Source organism: Ranitomeya variabilis, chromosome 4, assembly GCF_051348905.1.
Source record: "Ranitomeya variabilis isolate aRanVar5 chromosome 4, aRanVar5.hap1, whole genome shotgun sequence".
NCBI lineage: Eukaryota > Metazoa > Chordata > Amphibia > Anura > Dendrobatidae > Ranitomeya > Ranitomeya variabilis.
In genome coordinates this window covers 688181325-688201412 of record NC_135235.1, presented here as the reverse complement: position 1 = coordinate 688201412, position 20088 = coordinate 688181325, and the positions used below count along the sequence as shown (strand labels likewise).

The 20088-nt window shown below is 45.9% G+C and overlaps 1 protein-coding gene across 1 annotated transcript in view; it reads left to right on the top strand.

The window, feature by feature from the left end:
- Positions 1-20088, top strand: part of LOC143767648 (uncharacterized) — a 140553-nt gene that overhangs the window by 93949 nt on the left and 26516 nt on the right. The window contains exons 2-5 of the mRNA XM_077256096.1: positions 12314-12464; positions 12594-12773; positions 12851-12974; positions 13054-13151. Coding sequence (XP_077112211.1) covers positions 12387-12464; positions 12594-12773; positions 12851-12974; positions 13054-13151 — 480 coding nt within the window. The 5' untranslated portion in view covers positions 12314-12386. The remainder of the gene's footprint in view (positions 1-12313; positions 12465-12593; positions 12774-12850; positions 12975-13053; positions 13152-20088) is intronic.

The following is a 20088-nucleotide window of genomic DNA, read 5'->3' as shown; positions in this document are numbered from 1 at the left end:
AGTCCAGGTGCTATTCAGGACCTCGGTCCAACACCCCAGGCATATGACCTGTCCAGGTGCTATTCAGGACCTCGGTCCAACACCCCAGGCATATGACCAGTCCAGGTGCTATTCAGGACCTCGGTCCAACACCCCAGGCATATGACCTGTCCAGGTGCTATTCAGGACCTCGGTCCAACACCCCAGGCATATGACCTGTCCAGGTGCTATTCAGGACCTCGGTCCAACACCCCAGGCATATGACCTGTCCATGTGCTATTCACCTCAGTCCAACACCCCAGGCCACCAGGTCTGAAGCCCCACCATGTGCTCTTCAGGACTCCTACTCCCAGGAAATCCAACACAGGCTTCCAGGACCTTGCACCATTAGCATGTGCTCTTCAGGACTCCTACTCCCAGGAAATCCAACACATACTTCCAGGACCTTCACCACTCAGGTCCAAACACTGGAACCACACAGGAACATGTGACCCACACCCTGGTCACATTATATACCCTTAACCACTCCCACAGGTGGGAGTGTGGATGTGTGGCTAGTTTGTCCCGCCCATCTCACATAACTAGCCTAGTAAGTCTCCCGTACAACTACACCATACATATACACACTCTTGAGGGACTACAGGTCCCAGAACAACAACATTGCATCACACTTACCACGGAGACTCCCTCTGCGACACATATCGGCCACTCAGTTCTGCCAATCACTGTTTCACCACCATTATAACAACAAATACGCCTCCATGCATATCCCAAGGAGCACACACAGCGCCCCTTAGCTGCCACAGGGGTCACTGCATCACAGTAGCCTCAGTACTCACAATGCACAGACAAGCAATTCACCTTGGGAACAGGGTTGGGTGAGTAGTGTGTGTGTGTGTGTGTTTTTTTTTTAAATATCAGGAATTGTGAGGCATAACATTAAGAAACAAGATGTTTGGGCTCTTATAGTGAGTGTATGGCTGGTAGGGGCCATTATACTGAGTAAGGGGCTGTGGTGAACTGTAAATGCTTCTATACTGAGTGGGGTCCTTATTTTGTGTAGAAGGTTGTGGTGGCCATAATACTGTGTGGTGTCTGTGGTGGCCATAATACTGTGTGAGGTGCTGTGGAGCCTTGGGCGGACATACCGCTGGTTCAACCGGCGCGGCTGCACCGAGGCCCAGAGGCTCCGTGGGGCCCCTGCATGGTAGCTAATATTGAGGGCAATCTGGCCAGTTTATCGGGCCCGGGGGGCCCCTGGCCAGATTGCCCTCATGTGCGACGGGCAGGGAGGAATCCCTGCAACTCCGCTCCCTGCAAGAGAAAATATCAGCAGAGCGGTGCTACAGGGAATGGATCCTTACTGCTTCCTGCACACGCTTCTTGTCTCACACAGCAGCGGCTGAATGACATCATCATTCAGCGCCGCGGCTGTGCGAAACAGGCAGCTGCCGGCGATGATAGTGCGGCCTCAGGATACCGTGTGCAGAGGTGAGGTGTGTGTGTGTGTATTCAGAGAGGTGAATGGTGCTGTGTGTGTGTATGGAGAGGTGAATGGTGATGTGTGTATGCAGAGAGGTGAATGGTGCTGTGTGTGTGTGTATTCAGAGAGGTGAATGGTGCTGTGTGTATGCAGAGAGGTGAATGGTGCTGTGTGTGTGTATGCAGAGAGGTGAATGGTGCTGTGTATGTGTATGCAGAGAGGTGAATGGTGCTGTGTGTGTATTCAGAGAGGTGAATGGTGCTGTGTATGTGTATGCAGAGAGGTGAATGGTGCTGTGTGTGTATTCAGAGAGGTGAATGGTGCTGTGTGTGTGTGCAGAGAGGTGAATGGTGCTGTGTGTGTGTATGGAGAGCTGAATGGTGCTATGTGTGTGTGTATGCAGAGAGGTGAATGGTGCTGTGTGTGTATGTGGATGCAGAGAGGTCAATGGTGCTGTCTGTGTATGCAGAGCGGTGAATGGTGCTGTGTGTGTATGCGGAGAGGTGAATGGTGCTGTGTGTATGCAGAGAGGTGAATGGTGCTATGTGTGTGTGTATGCAGAGAGGTGAATGGTGCTGTGTGTGTATGTGGATGCAGAGAGGTCAATGGTGCTGTCTGTGTATGCAGAGCGGTGAATGGTGCTGTGTGTGTATGCGGAGAGGTGAATGGTGCTGTGTGTATGCAGAGAGGTGAATGGCGCTGTGTATGTGTATGCTGAGAGGTGAATGGTGCTGTGTGTGTGTATGCAGAGAGGTGAATGGTGCTGTGTGTGTGTATGCAGAGGTGAATGGCGCTGTGTATGCTGAGAGGTGAATGGTGCTGTGTGTGTGTGTATGCAGAGAGGTGAATGGTGCTGTGTGTATGCAGAGAGGTGAATGCTGCTGTGTGTATGGAGAGGTGAATGGTGCTGTGTGTGTGTATGCAGAGAGGTGAATGGTGCTGTGTGTATGCAGAGTGGTGAATGGTGCTGTGTGTGTGTATGGAGAGCTGAATGGTGCTATGTGTGTGTGTATGCAGAGAGGTGAATGGTGCTGTGTGTGTATGTGGATGCAGAGAGGTCAATGGTGCTGTCTGTGTATGCAGAGCGGTGAATGGTGCTGTGTGTGTATGCGGAGAGGTGAATGGTGCTGTGTGTATGCAGAGAGGTGAATGGCGCTGTGTATGTGTATGCTGAGAGGTGAATGGTGCTGTGTGTGTGTATGCAGAGAGGTGAATGGTGCTGTGTGTGTGTATGCAGAGGTGAATGGCGCTGTGTATGCTGAGAGGTGAATGGTGCTGTGTGTGTGTGTATGCAGAGAGGTGAATGGTGCTGTGTGTATGCAGAGAGGTGAATGGTGCTGTGTGTGTGTGTGTATGCAAAGGTGAATGGTGCTGTGTGTGTGTATGGAGAGGTGAATGGTGCTGTGTGTGTGTATGCAGAGAGGTGAATGGTGCTGTGTGTATGCAGAGAGGTGAATGGTGCTGTGTATGTGCAGAGAGGTGAATGGTGCTGTGTGTGTGTATGGAGAGGTGAATGGTGCTGTGTGTGTGTATGGAGAAGTGAATGGTGCTGTGTGTGTATGCAGAGAGGTGAATGGTGCTGTGTGTATACAGAGGTGAATGGTGCTGTGTGTGTATGGAGAGGTGAATGGTGCTGTGTGTGTGTGTATGCAGAGAGGTGAATGGTGCTGTGTGTGTGTATGCAGAGAGGTGAATGGTGCTGTGTGTGTGTATGGAGAGGTGAATGGTGCTATGTGTGTGTGTATGCAGAGAGGTGAATGGTGCTGTGTGTGTGTATGCAGAGAGGTGACTGGTGCTGTGTGTGTGTATGGAGAGAGGTGAATGGTGCTGTGTGTGTGTATGGAGAGGTGAATGGTGCTGTGTGTGTGTGTATGCAGAGAGGTGAATGGTGCTGTGTGTGTGTATGCAGAGAGGTGACTGGTGCTGTGTGTGTGTATGGAGAGCTGAATGGTGCTATGTGTGTGTGTATGCAGAGAGGTGAATGGTGCTGTGTGTATGCAGAGAGGTGAATGGTGCTCTGTGTGTGTACAGGGCCGTATTTAGAGTTTCTGCTGCCCTAGACACTTTTAGTGCTGCCTCCCCCATTGTTGAGTATGACACTATTGGCAGTGACTTTGGCAAAAATCGCTGATGTGAGGCTATGTGCACACGTCAGGATTTTTTGCGTTTTTTTCGCGTTTTTTCCGCTATAAAAACGCGAAAAAAACGCTAACATATGCCTCCTATTATTTACAGTGTATTCCGCATTTTTTGTGCAAATGTTGCGATTTTTTCCGCGAAAAAATCGCATCGCGGAAAAAAAAGCAACATGTTCATTAAAAATGCGGAATTGCGGGGATTCCGCACACCTAGGAGTCCATTGATCTGCTTACTTCCCGCACGGGGCTGTGCACACCATGCGGGAAGTAAGCAGATTATGTGCGGTTGGTACCCAGGGTGGAGGAGAGGAGACTCTCCTCCACGCACTGGGCACCATATAATTGGTAAAAAAAAAAGAATTAAAATAAAAAATAGTCCTATACTCACTTTCGATGTCCCCCGCAGTGTTCCCGCCTCACCGCTGCATGCTGCCGCTTCGGTTCCTATAGCTGGTGTGCGGTGAAGGACCTGTGATGACGTCACTGTTTTGTGATTGGTCGTGAGCGGTCATGTGACCGCTCACGTGACCGCTCACATGACCGCGACGTCATGGAAGGTCCTGCGCGCACACACCAGCTATAGGAAGAGGAACGGACGCCGCTGAGGAGATCGTCTGGGTGAGTATAAGCATTTTTTTTATTTTTTTTATTTTTAAACATTCTATCTTTTACTATAGATGCTGCATCTATAGTAAAAAGTTGGTCACACTTGTCATACTGTTTGACAAGTGTGACCAACCTGTCAGTCAGTTTTCCAAGCGATGCTACAGATCGCTTGGAAAACTTTAGCATTCTGCAAGCTAATTACGCTTGCAGAATGCTAAAAAAAACCTCGAAAAAAACGGAAAAAAAAACGCAAAAAAAAAATGCGGATTTCTTGCAGAAAATTTCCGGTTTTCTTCAGGAAATTTCTGCAAGAAATCCGGACGTGTGCACATACCCTGAAAGTAGCCTTTTGCAGAAGATCCGGCAGTTTTTCTGCATCTGCCGCGTAATGGATCACTTACGGCAACACTGCATTCTGCCTCATTCATTCCTTATGGGACTTGCGGACATGTGCGGCACTTGCGGTTTTGCCATGATCTGGCAAATGCGGTATTTGCAGCAATGGAAAATAAACGCTGCTAGCAGTGTTTTTTTGTCTCCGCAAGTGCAAAACCGCAAGTGACGCACATGTCTGCAAGTAGCCATCACTACCAGTCCCTGCACCTTGATAGCTCATCCCTAACCATCCCTCCCTGACCTAAAACTACACTATAAAGCTTTAGAAAAACAATTTATTAACTGACATACAGTACAGGCCAAAATTTTGGACACCCCTTCTCATTTAAAGATTTTTCTGTATTTTCATGACTATGAAAATTGTACATTCACACTAAAGGCATCAAAACTATGAATTAACATGTGGAATTATATACTTAACAAAAAAGTGTGAAACAACTGAAATTATGTCTTATATTCTAGGTTCTTCAAAGTAGCCACCTTTTGCTCTGATGACTGCTTTGCACACACTTGGCATTCTCTCGATGAGCTTCAAGAGGCAGTCACCGGGAATGGTCTTCCAACAATCTTGAAGGAGTTCCCAGAGATGCTTAGCACTTGTTGGCTCTTCTGCCTTCACTCTGCGGTCCAGCTCACCCCAAACCATCTCGATTGGGTTCAGGTCTGGTGACTGTGGAGGCCAGGTCATCTGGCGTAGCACCCCATCACTCTCCTTCTTGGTCAAATAGCCCTTACACAGCCTGGAGGTGTGTTTGGGGTTATTGTCCTGTTGAAAAATAAATGATGGTCCAACTAAATGCAATGCGGATGGAATAGAATGCCGCTGCAAGATGCTGTGGAAGCCATGCTGGTTCAGTATGCCTTCAATTTTGAATAAATCCCCAACAGTGTCACCAGCAAAGCACCCCCACACCATCACACCTCCTCCTCCATGCTTCACGGTGGGAACCAGGCATGTAGAGTCCATCCGTTCACCTTTTCTGCGTCGTACAAAGACACGGTGGTTGGAACCAAAGGTCTCAAATTTGGACTCATCAGGCTAAAGCACAGATTTCCACTGGTGTAATGTCCATTCCTTGTGTTCTTTAGCTGAAACAAGTCTCTTCTGCTTGTTGCCTGTCCTTAGCAGTGGTTTTCTAGCAGCTATTTTACCATGAAAGCCTGCTGCACAAAGTCTCCTCTTAACAGTTGTTGTAGAGATGTGTCTGCTGCTTGAACTCTGTGTGGCATTGACCTGGTCTCTAATCTGAGCTGCTGTTAATTTGTGATCTCTGAGGCTGGTGACTCAGATAAACTTATCCTCAGAAGCAGAGGTGACTCTTGGTCTTCCTTTCCTTCTTTGTAGCTCTTGATGGTTTTTGCCAATGCACTTGGGGACACTTTCAAAGTTTTCCCAATTTTTCAGACTGACTGAACTTCATTTCTTAAAGTAATGATGGCCACTTGTTTTTCTATGCTTAGCTGCTTTTTTCTTGCCATAATACAAATTCTAACAGTCTATTCAGTAGGACTATCAGCTGTGTATCCACCAGACTTCTGCGCAGCACAACTGATGGTCCCAACCCCATCTATAAGGCAAGAAATCCCACTTATTAAACCTGACAGGGCACACCTGTGAAGTGAAAACCGTTCCCGGTGACTACCTCTTGAAGCTCATCAAGAGAATGCCAAGAGTGTGCAAAGCAGTCATCAAAGTAAAAAGTGGCTACTTTGAAGAACCTAGAATATAAGACACAATTTCAGTTGTTTCACACTTTTTTTGTAAAGTATATAATTCCACATGTTAATTCATAGTTTTGATGCCTTCAGTGTGAATGTACAATTTTCATAGTCATGAAAATACAGAAAAATTTTTAAATGAGGTGTGTCCAAACTTTTGGTCTGTACTATATTCCTACGATAATGAGGGCTCCAGGCTACGGCGTAGACTGGGAACGGGCAGTCTCTGGGTCTTCACTCTCTGTGAACACCCTCAGTCCCTGCCTAACTGCCTGTATCCATATTCATGACCTTAATGAGCGGTACCATGTGACCGCTCACACAGGAAGAAGCTGCAGTGCCAGGACAGAGATGCAGGGACTTTCGGCACAGAGGAAAAAGGTGAGTTTTATGTATGCAAGGAGGGAGGTGGGCAGGTGAGGGGGCGGACGGGCGCTGACCCCGGACTTTAATTAAAAAAACAAAAGAAAAAAACAAAACTTGTTCAGGTGCCGCCCCCCCGCATCCTGGCACCCTAGTTACGTGCCCTCAAGTGCCTAGTGGCAAATACGGCCCTGTGTATGTATGTGGATGCAGAGAAGTGAATGGTGCTCTGTGTGTGTATGTGTATGTAGAGAGGTGAATGGTGCTGTGTGTGTGTATGCAGAGAGGTGAATGGTGCTGTGTGTATGCAGAGAGGTGAATGGTGCTCTGTGTGTGTGTGTATGCAGAGAGGTGAATGGTGCTGTGTGTGTATGCAGAGAGGTGAATGGTGCTATGTGTGTGTATGCAGAGAGGTGAAAGGTGCTGTGTGTGTGTATGTAGAGAGGTGAATGGTGCTGTGTGTGTATGCAGAGAGGTGAATGGTGCTGTGTGTGGATGCAGAGAGGTGAATGGTGCTGTGTGTGTATGCAGAGAGGTGAATGGTGCTGTGTGTGTGTGTGTATGTAGAGGTGAATGGTGCTGTGTGTATGCAGAGAGGTGAATGGTGCTGTGTGTATGCAGAGAGGTGAATGGTGCTCTGTGTGTGTGTGTGTGTGTATGCAGAGAGGTGAAAGGTGCTGTGTGTGTGTATGTAGAGAGGTGAATGGTGCTGTGTGTGTGTGTGTATGTAGAGAGGTGAATGGTGCTGTGTGTGTATGCAGAGAAGTGAATGGTGCTGTGTGTGTATGCAGAGAGGTGAATGGTGCTGTGTGTGTGTGTATGCAGAGAGGTGAATGGTGCTGTGTGTATGCAGAGAGGTGAATGGTGCTGTGTGTGTATGCAGAGAGGTGAATGGTGCTGTGTGTATGCAGAGAGGTGAATGGTACTGTGTGTGTATGCAGAGAGGTGAATGGTGCTGTGTGTGTGTGTGTATGCAGAGAGGTGAATGGTGCTGTGTGTGTGTATGGAGAGGTGAATGGTGCTGTGTGTGTCTGTGTGTATGGAGAGGTGAATGGTGCTGTGTGTGTATGCAGAGAAGTGAATGGTGCTGTGCGTGTATGCAGAGAGGTGAATGGTGCTGTGTGTTTGTGTATGCAGAGAAGTGAATGGTGCTGTGTTTGTATGCAGGGAGGTGAATGGGGCTGTGTGTGTGTGTGCAGGGAGGTGAATGGGGCTGTGTGTGTGTGTGTATGCAGAGAGGTGAATGGTGCCGTGTGTGTATGCAGAGAGGTGAATGGTGCTGTGTGTGTATGCAGAGAGGTGAATGGTGCCATGTGTGTGTATGCAGAGAGGTGAATGGTGCTGTGTTTGTATGCAGGGAGGTGAATGGGGCTGTGTGTGTGTGTGCAGGGAGGTGAATGGGGCTGTGTGTGTGTGTGTGTGTGTATGCAGAGAGGTGAATGGTGCCGTGTGTGTATGCAGAGAGGTGAATGGTGCTGTGTGTGTATGCAGAGAGGTGAATGGTGCTGTGTGTGTGTATGCAGAGAGGTGAATGGTGCTGTGTGTGTATGCAGAGAGGTGAATGGTGCTGTGTGTGTGTATGCAGAGAGGTGAATGGTGCTGTGTGTGTGTGTATGGAGAGGTGAATGGTGCTGTGTGTGTGTATGGAGAGGTGAACGGTGCTGTGTGTGTGTGTATGCAGAGAGGTGAATGGTGCTGTGTGTGTGTGCAGAGAGGTGAATGGTGCTGTGTGTGTGTGTATGGAGAGAGGTGAATGGTGCTGTGTGTGTATGGAGAGGTGAGTGGTGCTGTGTGTGTGTATGCTGAGAGGTGAATGGTGCCGTGTGTGTGTGCAGAGAGGTGAATGGTGCTGTGTGTGTGTGCAGAGAGGTGAATGGTGCTGTGTGTGTGTGTATGGAGAGAGGTGAATGGTGCTGTGTGTGTATGGAGAGGTGAGTGGTGCTGTGTGTGTGTATGCTGAGAGGTGAATGGTGCCGTGTGTGTGTGCAGAGAGGTGAATGGTGCTGTGTGTGTGTATGCAGAGAGGTGAATGGTGCTGTGTGTGTGTATGCAGAGAGGTGAATGGTGCTGTGTGTGTGTGTGCAGAGAGGTGAATGGTGCTTTGTGTGTGTGTGTATGCAGAGAGATGAATGGTGCCGTGTGTGTGTGTGTGTGCAGAGAGCAGAATGGTGCTGTGTGTGTGTGCAGAGAGGTGAATGGTGCTGTGTGTGGTGGGGAGGAGGAAATGATGGAGGTGAAAAATCTGGCACAGCACTCCCATTCAGCATAAAAAAATAGATATTTATTCAGAAAATAAATGTCCAAAAAGTTATATGTAATGTTTCGGTCTTTACTCAAACCTTCTTCAGACAATATATAAACCAGAGACCCCGTATGTTTGTATTAAAGAGCGCTCTTTTCTCTGAGCGCAGACTGCATTACTAGGTGTATAGCGCTATTACCAGCGGTCCCCCACATCACTTTTAATACATGCACTGCTTTAATTAGCAACCTTTTGCTCATCTCCCTTAATACAAACATACGGGGTCCCTCCAAATTTTTATATATTGTCTGAAGAAGGTCTGAGTAAAGACTGAAACATTACATATAACCTTTTGGACATTTATTTTCTGAATAAATATCTATTTTTTGATGCTGAATGGGAGTGCCAGATTTTTCTTCTACATATTGCTAGGATTAGTATCCTTTTTTGTGCATCCCGATTGTGGACTACGGAGTGACGTGTTTAGTTATCGAAGAAATGATGAAGGTCGTGGAAAGGGTAATGATGGGGTGGTGGGGGAGAAGGCAATGATGGTGGCAGTGGAAAGGACAATGATGGAGGTAGTGAAGAGGGCAATCATGGGAGTGGGGGAGAGGGCAATAATGGGATGCGAAGGGAGAAGGACAATGAGGGGGATTGGGATGGGAGGAAGGGGGATTTATAATGGATTTAGGAACAGGGGGAGGTGGAGGAAGATGTTATTGTCCATTATTATGTCTAACACAGTCCCCTTAGTATAAAGTGTACTCACTTATTATGTATAGCACAGTCCATATAGTGTACTCACTTATGTATAGCACAGTTCCTTAGTGTACAGTGTACTCACTTATTATGTATAACACCATCCTTAGTTACATAGTTTCCTCTTTTATCATGTATACCACCCTCCCTTATTACATACCATCCTCTCCAGTTATATATGGTGCCATCCCTTATTATATAGCTTCCTCTACTGTTATGTACAGTGCTGTCTCTTACGTTGTGTATTCTTGTTAATTTTTTTGTTATTCACAGTGCCCTCTTTTATTACATAGTCCCCTCTCTTTTTAGATATAAAATGACTGCTGATGGAGGAGCCAGTGACCAGACGATCAGTCCGTCAGCTCCTCCTTTAGAAAAGATACTTTCTCATGCTCCATCAGCCGTCACAGCATTATATAGCTAACAAGACAGGACAGTATGTAATAAAAAACAGGGCTCTATAAAATCTATAAAAAATATGTAAGGGACGGTGCTGTACATAGCAAGAGAGGGCACTGTATGAGGGACAGCAATATACATAATAAAGGAGACTATGTAATATATACAAGTATGTGAGTGTGGCTATGTAGCTTTGTCGCCTAAAAAGGAGGGGGCCCAGACACATTTTGTGCACAGGGGCCCCAAGCTGTCTGTGTCTGCCCCTGTATGGAGCCATCATACTGTGTGGAGTCTGTGGGGGTCTTCATACTGTGTGGGAGACCTCATTCTGAGCTACATGGGCACACAGAACGAATTCCTTGTGGTTAGTCAGATAGAGATAAATAAGTGGGAATTACAGATGGTCTATCTGGTTGCAGTCCTGAATTGATATATTGTTGTGTGCCAAGAGGGAGACATCAGATAGTACGTTCTGAAGGAAAGCAAAGATATAATTGCAATGAGAATCTGGATTGCAGGCAGAGTGAATAGCAGAAACAAAGAGTAGAGAGAGGTTCTTTGCTCAGGTTTGCTGAACTATTTGGCTTATAGCAAAAGTTATGTACCGCCACATGTAACCGGAAAGCTCCTGACTCTGCATAATGCCGAAGAAGTATTCATAAAGTGTTGTGCCTCCTATCTGATGTATATACTTCTCATCAAGTTCTTGTTAAGTAAAGGAAAGCTTATTTTTCGACTTTGGTCTCCCTCATTCATCTCCATACCATTTGGTCCAGGCCTGTCAAGTACATCGGCAGCATGCGGTCTGTAAAGATAGGAGATATCACTTCGCCAAATATAGAGTTGGAATGATGCTCAAAATCAAAGTGGAAAATTAAGTTACAGGCTGCCAAACCGGTCATGCTGAAGGATGTTGCAGGCAGCAGATTGCTCTCCACGGCGTCTCCAGACTCTGTCACGTCTGTCACTGTGCTCAGTGTGAACCTGCTTTCAACTGAAGAGCACAGAGCTCCAGTGGCAAATTTGCCAATCCTGGTGTTCTGTGGCAAATGCCAAGCATCCTGCACGGTGTTGGGCTGTGAGCAATTCAGGATGCCAGATCCTTCTCTGCCCTGACATCATCTGTCGGGAGGCCCCCAAATGCATTAGTCACCCAAACCCCCCGAAAACAGTGCATTCATGTAACTTTAATGTGTATGGGGGCGGTTAAAAAGTAAGTTACTGGACGCTGCCTCTGGCTCGGTCTAGTAGACCATCAGACATTGCAGGCTCAGACACCACTATTAGGCATGTAAGTATCATAGTAACTAGGCCGCCCCATACGATCGAGTACTTGGGGGCAGAGGGGCATTCAGCCGGACTCTGTCACGCCTTCTTAGATGCCATGTTGGCTTTTCACAGCAGCAAGTGGATAAACTGACAGGGTTTTTGTTGCAGCCGCTCCTATGCCGTCCATCTTTGTTCTGGGGCCCAAAAGGGTTCTTTTTTTTTTTTTAACAAATGTTTAACAGGTTAAAAATATAATAAAATGTGCATTTTGTTTTTTTTACTTTTTTTTTCTTTTAACAAGAATTCTTGGAGCCAATTTTCTTTTGAAGCATTTTAATATCTGCTTTTTTCGGGAGTTTTCTTGTAATATAGGAAAGCCTAAGGCCAGAAATAAACCCCATAAAACACTGTACATGGAGACGTTGGGATCAGATAATTTCCGTCCCCGATGTTTGTGCAAACAAAAAATTTCTTATAAAAGTCTCAAACTTCTGTGTGTCAATCAGACCTGAGATCTAACGTGATAGAAGATTACAGTGCGGGGAAGATGGGAAACCTTCACATAGACGGCCGGTGGTGATGGAGTCAGTGATGGACTCTGGCCAAATATGTTTCTAGAACCGAGGTAGAAGATGAAGATGTCGTCCTCATCATGAAGTAGTTATTTCTCCTGTCACGTGTAATGAATATCTCCTGCAGTATTGCTAATGCCGATTCCAGGGTCGGTAAATGAGATGAGAATTAGCGTTTGAGTCTATGAGAAACGTATTCAGCTGCCGACTCCGAGGAAGAAACTTCTTGTTGTCTGTGGCCTAAAAAATATAGGTTTTATTAGTAGATGTAAAGAAGAAAACTAAATACTGTAAAATAATCTCATATGTTTCCCTTTTTATCTCAAGTAATTGTATTATTACACAGGATATTTATGATGTTACATCGGCTCATCTTCTCATTCAGGTCTCTACAATATCGGATCCTCTCAGTGAAGATCTTCTATATAAGAGGATTTTCACTATTTACCCAAATAAGGATGGATATGGACAGAGACAAGATGGTGGAGAAGATATTACACCTCACCCTAGAGATCCTCTTCCGGCTTACTGGAGAGGTGAGAGATTCTGATGACGTCACATTACATCATTCTTATCTATGGGAATAACAGATGGACAGAACTGGAGAGGTGAGGACTCCAGAAATGTCTGTCGTGAGATTTATTAATGTGTCTCTCCATAACCAGGATTACATAGTAGTGAAAATGACCTCTAGTGAGCGCTGTCAGTACCCTGTGTCTGAGAGTTGGGAAAGACCCCTGAGCCCAATCATGGGGCCTCCACCTCACCCCCTGATACTTGAGGACATCAATGACGAGAAGATCCTAGAACTCATCTACAAGATGATTGAGCTGCTGACTGGAGAGGTGACACTACTGGGAATGCTGGGAAATTATTCAGTAAGAAGGGATCAAGGGAATGATGGTATCATTGTATGTGTCAGGTTCCTATAAGGTGTCAGGATGTCTCCGTCTATTTCTCCATGGAGGAGTGGGAGTATTTAGAAGGACATAAAGATTCATACAAGGATGTCATGATGGAGGTTCCCCAGCCCCTCGCATCACCAGGTAATAGGGCAAAACACACACGACCAATAATTATCTGTATGTAAAGAATGAATTCAGTCCCTGTATGTTTTTCCTCCAGATCTATCCAGTAAGAGGACAACACCAGAAAGATGTCCCTGTCCTCTTCTTCCACAGGACTGTAAACAAGAAGATCCCAAAGTTCCTCAGGATCATCAGGTAGATGGAGAGAAGGTGTCATGAGATCTCCCTTAGGCCGGTTTCACACTTCCATTTATTTCCATTACCGGAAAAAACGCTACCGGAGATATCAGTGTCCGTGTGCGTAATACTTGCGGCACACGTCAGAAGCGGGCAGGAAGGATCAGATGTTGATAAGAGAGTTGGAGGAGGCTGAGGAGGCATTAATCAGTGATCAGTCCCCAGAAGCACAGAAAAGGTTGAAGGTAGCGCAGAATAGAGTATGTCAGATGGCAATGAAAAAGGCGGCACGTAAGAGAATGTTTCAAACTACTAAATATTTTGAGGAGGGGGACAAGGCGGGTCATCTTTCTAGAATAGTGGCAGCACAGAGAGACTCCACACATATAGTTGCTTTGAAGGGAATGGATGGGTCAGAGCATACTGTTTGCCGGGCAATTTTGGAGGTGATTGACGGAGTATTATTCGGATCTTTATAAATTGCTGGTACAACCAACGATGGAGGAAGTGGATGGTTTTTTGGCAGAGGCTCAGCTTCCTAGACTTTCTATGGTTGATCAGGGACTTCTTGAAGAGCCGTTTAATTAGGAGGAGCTTGACGCCGCACTGGCCTCTATGCTTAATGTTAAAGCCCCAGGTGTGGATGGTATCCCAGGGGAGGTGTATAAAAAATATTAAGAGGTATTGCTTCCCGCTTTGTTGGAGGTGTATGCTGCTGGTCTGGTGGAGGGGGAGTTTACGTGGCCCATGCGTGAGGCAATAATTGTATTGTTGCCAAAACAGGGTAAAGATCCAACGGATCCGGCTTCTTATCACCCAATCTCGTTATTAACAATAGATATCAAAATCTTGGCCAAAATGTTGGCTAATCGTCTTAACAAGGTGATAACGACACTAATACACCGGGACCAATCCAGATTTATGCCCAATAGTTCTACAGCGTGTAATTTTAGACGATTGTTTCTCAATATGCAGGTAAAGTCGGACAATATGGGTCAGAGGGTTGTGGTGTCTTTAGACGCTGCTAAGACGTTTGATAGTGTGGAATAGCGGTATTTGTGGATGGTTTTGAAGGCTATGGGTTTTGGCGAGAGATTTATAAGATGGGTGCAATTGTTATATGCGTCTCCAAGAGCCAGGATATGGATAAATGGGCTCTTGTCAGGAGATTTCCATTTATATAGGGGAACACGACAGGGGTGCCCCTTGTCTCCTCTCTTGTTTGCAATTGCTGTTGAACCCTTGGCAGTGGCGATACGGAGAGATAGGGACATAAAGGGATTTAGATATGGAAACTATGAAAAAAAGGTTGCCCTGTACGCGGACGACGTGTTACTGTTCTTGGAAGATGCGCAGAAGTCTCTGTGGGCCGTTATGAACAGCATTACAAAATTTGGGGCTCTTTCCAGATTATCTATTAATTGGGATAAGTCTGTGTTGTTGCCCATGGACGTGGCGGCTCCTCTGACTCTTGACCCTGGGGTTCCCTTAAGGGTGGTACATGAGTTTAAATATCTGAGCATCGTGGTTTCGGACAAAATAGAGAACTATCTGTAGCTCAACCTGACTCCTTTGCTTGGGAAGTTCCAGCAGAAGATTGGGGCCTGGTTTCTGTCGGTTGCAGGAAAAGTAAATTTGATCAAAATGATACTTATGCCTCAGCTCCTCTACATATTGCATAATGATCCAGTGTGGCTGCCTCAGAGTAAATTTTATAGGATCAATACTCTATTCAGGGACTTAATTTGGAAGGGTGGACGGGCGCACATCAAATTAGAACATCTGCAAAGGTGAAGGAAGGGGTGGTCGGGCGGTCCCCAATCCATGGATTTACTATATAACATCCCAATGCCAGCATATGGTAGGTTGGGGAAAACCGGAACAGAGCTCTTCAGCCTGGATAATCATTGAACACGTGGTAGGGAAAGGTCCATTGTTAGCCAGTCTGGAAGCAGTCAGATTCAGAATTAACCCTCCAAAATTCCCAACAAAAGCTATGCTTGGGAAAGTCTGGCAGAAAATTAAGCAATGGAGGGGAGTAACAGAATTTATGAGATATACGCCAATATGGTTTGATCCTAGATTGGCAGAGCTTATGAGATTGCAGGGTTTCGGCCAGTGGAGGCGCATTGGCATTTGGTTCATGTCTCAGTTGCTTGATGGGGATATTATTAAAACATTCGAGACACTTAGGACTGAGTTTTCTTTGTCCCAGAAGATGTTCTTTCAATATTTGCAGTTGAGACACGCTCTAAATTGCCAAAAGGAGGGGTCGCGCGTGATTCTGCAGTCCAATAGCTTGTTGAATCTATTGGGCCTCGGAGGAGTACGAGGGGGTTCATTACCTTGATGTACAGGGGTCTGATGGATACCTTTTTATTGCAATATCCGTTAAAGATAAAGGAAAAATGGGTGGCGGACGTGGGTCCTTTGTCGGAGTCCCAGTGGGAGTCTATATTTCAATACATCCCCAGGGTTTCCCTGAGTGAAGCTAAGAGGGTGTCACAGTTATACCTGGTTTATAGGGTGTACAGGACCCCGGTATGGATGAAGAAGGCAGGACTGAGAGGTGACTCAAAATGCCCAAGGTTGCGGTGAGGAGGATGCAGATTTCATACATATGATGTGGTTTGCGCTCGCCTCCAACCCTTTTAGGTGAAGGTGCTTAATTTGATTCAAGAGGTGACAGGGGTAAATGTGTTGCGTAACCCGCTGACTTGACTTCTGGGTTGTATGGATGATATTGCTACAAATGAATGTGGAAGGTTGATTATTGCAATATTGTTGTGTGCTGTGAGAAAGCTTATAGCAATGCATTGGTTGGATGAAAGACCACCAGGGAAAAAAGGAATTTATTAATAAAATTAATTTCATTGTCCTTATGTAAAGGAATATATACATCAATAGAGGTGAGAAAACATAATTTGAAAATGTGTGGGGTGGATGGATGGATTACCCAGGCGTGGCGTCTGCTGAGTTATTGCAGAGTAGTTTTGGTTGGTCCACAAATTTTGTATCTCCAGCTGGTATAGTGTGCAGTCACAGCCTGTTTTCCTCCAGATGATGGCTATCCGTAGCTCATGGATACCCCTCCAGCCAACAATTTCCAAAGCTCCATAGATCATCCATCCATTCCAGCTTGGATCCTCTTCCATCGAAATCCCTCCAACAACTGCTGGATTCAACCCTATGTCTTTTTCTCCCGCCCCCTTAAACATTTTCCTTTAGCTCACAGAACAAGGCGTATTCCATCACCTGGGACTGTATGTGAGACCTCCCATGGTGATGGCTCCCCTGAGTCTACTATCCCCAACCACACAATGGGCCTAGGTTTGGGAGTACAATGGGAGTGAGACCTTGATACAAATGAGATTGATAGAATCTGGCCTTAGGGTACTGTCACACAGTACCATTTTAATCGCTGCGACGGCACGATCCGTGACGTCGCAGCGATCGTATGATTATCGCTCCAGCGTCGTAGACTGCGGTCACACGTTGCAATCACGGCGCTGGAGCGATGCCGAAGTCCCCAGTAACCAGGGTAAACATCGGGTAACTAAGCGCAGGGCCGCGCTTAGTAACCCGATGTTTACCCTGGTTACCAGCGTAAACGTAAAAAAAACAAACAGTACATACTTACATTCCGGTGTCTGTCCCCGGCGTTCTGCTTCTCTCCACTGTGTAAGCGCCATAGCCGGAAAGCACAGCGGTGACGTCAGACGTCACCGCTGTGCTCGCTTTCCGGCTGGCAGACGCTCACACAGTGGAGAGAAGCTGAGACGCCGGGGACAGACACCGGAATGTAAGTATGTACTGTTTGTTTTTTTTACGTTTACGCTGGTAACCACGGTAAACATCGGGTTACTAAGCGCGGCCCTGCGCTTAGTTACCCGATGTTTACCCTGGTTACAAGCGAACACATCGCTGGATCGCTGTCACACACAACGATCCAGCGATGTCAGCGGGTGATCAAGCGACGAAAGAAAGTTCCATACGATCTGCTACGACGTACGATTCTCAGCAGGATCCCTGATCGCTGCTGCGTGTCAGACACTGCGATATCGTAACAATATCGCTACAACGTCACGAATCGTACCGTCGTAGCGATCAAAATGGTACTGTGTGACGGTACCCTTAGGTTTACATAAACTCTAGCCTGCTCTTCTTCCTCTGCTGACTTTGTTTTCCATATAGTGATAGATATTTCTTGTTGTTAAAACTGTGATTTTTTTTTTCACGTTTAACCCTTTTTTAAAACACCTCTGATTAGTGCGATCATACATCATACAAGCCTCTGATGGCTCCGGTGATGACCTGTACTACTGTAGTGCCGTGTTTCATCACTGCTGTCAGTGTAATACTAACGGCCCCATACACATGAGATAAGTGTTGGCTGAACGGTCATTTGACAGACGGCTATCTCTCCCGACTCCCCCATACACACAAATATTCCAGCTTTCCTGTGGTCTGTATGAGAGAGTCACCCCCAGACTCCTCTAGAGGAGGATTATCTACAGGAAGAACAAACGATTATCCTCTGAAATTCAGGATGCCAGATCCTTCTCTGCCCTGACATCATCTGTCGGGAGGCCCCCAAATACATTATATAGTCGACCAAACCCCCCGAAATCAGTGCTTTCATGTAACTTTACTCTAATGTGTATGGGGGCGTTAAAAGGTAACTTATTGGACGCTGCCTCTGGCCCGACCCAATAGACCTTCATACATTGCAGCCCAGACACCATTATAAGGCATGTAAATATCGTATTAACTAGGCCGCCCCATACTATCGAGTACTTGGGGGAGAAGGACATTCAGCCGGACTCTCACACCTTCTTAGATGCCATGTTTGCTTTTCACAGCAGCAAGTGGTTAAACTGCCAGGGTTTTTGTTGCAGCTGCTCCTGTGCCATCCATCTATGTTCTGGGGCCCAAAAGGGTTCATTTAAAAAAACAACAAATGTTTAACATGTTAAAAAATAATAAAATGTGTCTTTTTGTTTTTTTTACTTTTTTTTTCTTTTAACACAAATTCTTGGAGCCAATTTTATTTTGAAACATTTTAATATCTGCTTTTTTCTGGAGTTTTCTTGTAATGTAGGAAAGCCTAAGGCCAGAAATAAACCCCATAAAACACGGTACATGGAGACTTTGGGATCAAATAATTTTTGTCCGCGGTGTTTGTGCAAACAAAAAATCTCTATATATAATTGTCTAAGGGGTACTTCCGTCTTTCTGTCGGCAACTTCCGTCACGGAAATCCCGCGTCGCTGATTGGTCTCGCCAGCTGCCTGTCATGGCTGCCGCGACCAATCAGCGACGGGCACAGTCTGATTAGTCCCTCCCTACTCCCCTGCAGTCAGTGCCCGGCGCCCGCTCCATACTCCCCTCTGGTCACCGCTCACACAGGGTTAATTACAGCGGTAACGGGCGGCGTTATGCTGCGGTGTAACGCACTCCGTTACCGCTGCTATTAACCCTGTGTGTCCCCAACTTTTTACTATTGATGCTGCCTATGCAGCATCAATAGTAAAAAGCTGTAATGTTAAAAATAATAAAAAAACAAAAAACCTGCTTATCGGTTTTCTTGCGGATTTGCTGCGTTTTTTACCCCTGCGGTTTTCTATAATGAAATGGGTACAAAAACGCAGCAGATTCACAAAAAAGAAGTGACCTGCTACTTCTTTTAAACCGCAGCGTTTCCGCAGCGGATTTTCCGCAAAGTGTGCACAGCATTTTTTTTCCTCATTAATTTACATTGTACTGTAAATCAATTGCGGATCTGCAGCGTTTTGCACTGCAAAAAACGCTGCGGATCCGCAGAGAATCCGCAACGTGTGCACATACCCTTAGCGGTCTCGCGAGACCGCTAAGTCATCTGGGTAATTTCGCAATGCATCATGGGAACGGAAGATGGCAGCAGCCGCGCGCACATCGCCAGAGCTTCGCTGGATCACGGTGGGTGAGTATATAACTATTTTTTATTTTAATTATTTTTTTTAACGGATATGGTGCCCACACTGCTATATACTACGTGGGCTGTGTTATATACCCCGTGGCTGCTATATACTACCTGGCCAGTGTTAGATACTATGTGGCCTGTGTTACAGTATATACTGCGTGGGCTGTGCTATATATTACGTGGCCAGTGTTATATACTGTTTGGGCTGTGTTATATACTGCGTGGCTGCTATATACTGCGTGGGCTGTGTTATATACTGTTTGGGCTGTGTTATATACTGCGTGGCCTATATTAACGCATCGGGTATTCTACAATATGTATGTATATATATAGCAGCCACATAGTATATAGCACAGGCCACGTAGTATTTGTCTGCGATATACTACATGGCTCCTATATACTACGTGGCCTGTGCTATATACTATGTGGCTGCTATAAACATACATACCTATTCTAGAATACCCGATGCGTTAGAATCGGGCCACCATCTAGTCTCTTATAAAAGCCTCAAACTTCTGTGTGTGAATCAGACCTGAGATCTAACTTGATAGAAGATTACAGTGCGGGGAAGACGGGAAACCTTCATATAGACGGCCGGTGGTGATGGAGTCAGTGACGGACTCTGGCCAAATATGTTTCTAGATACATAGTAGAAGATGAAGATGTCGTCCTCATCATGAAGTCGTTATTTCTCCTGTCACGTGTAATGAATATCTCCTGCAGTATTGCTAATGCCGATTCCAGGGTCGGTAAATGAGACGAGAATTAGCGTTATGGAAGATGAGTCTATGAGGAACTTATTCAGCTGCCGACTCCGAGGAAGAAACTGCTTGTTGTCTGTGGCCTAAATATATAGGTTTTATTAGTAGATGTAAAGAAGAGAACGAAATAGTGTAAAATAATAAGTCTCCTCATACATTTCCCTTATTATCTCCAGTAATTGTATTATTACACAGGATTTTTATGATGTTACATCGGCTCATCTTCTCATTC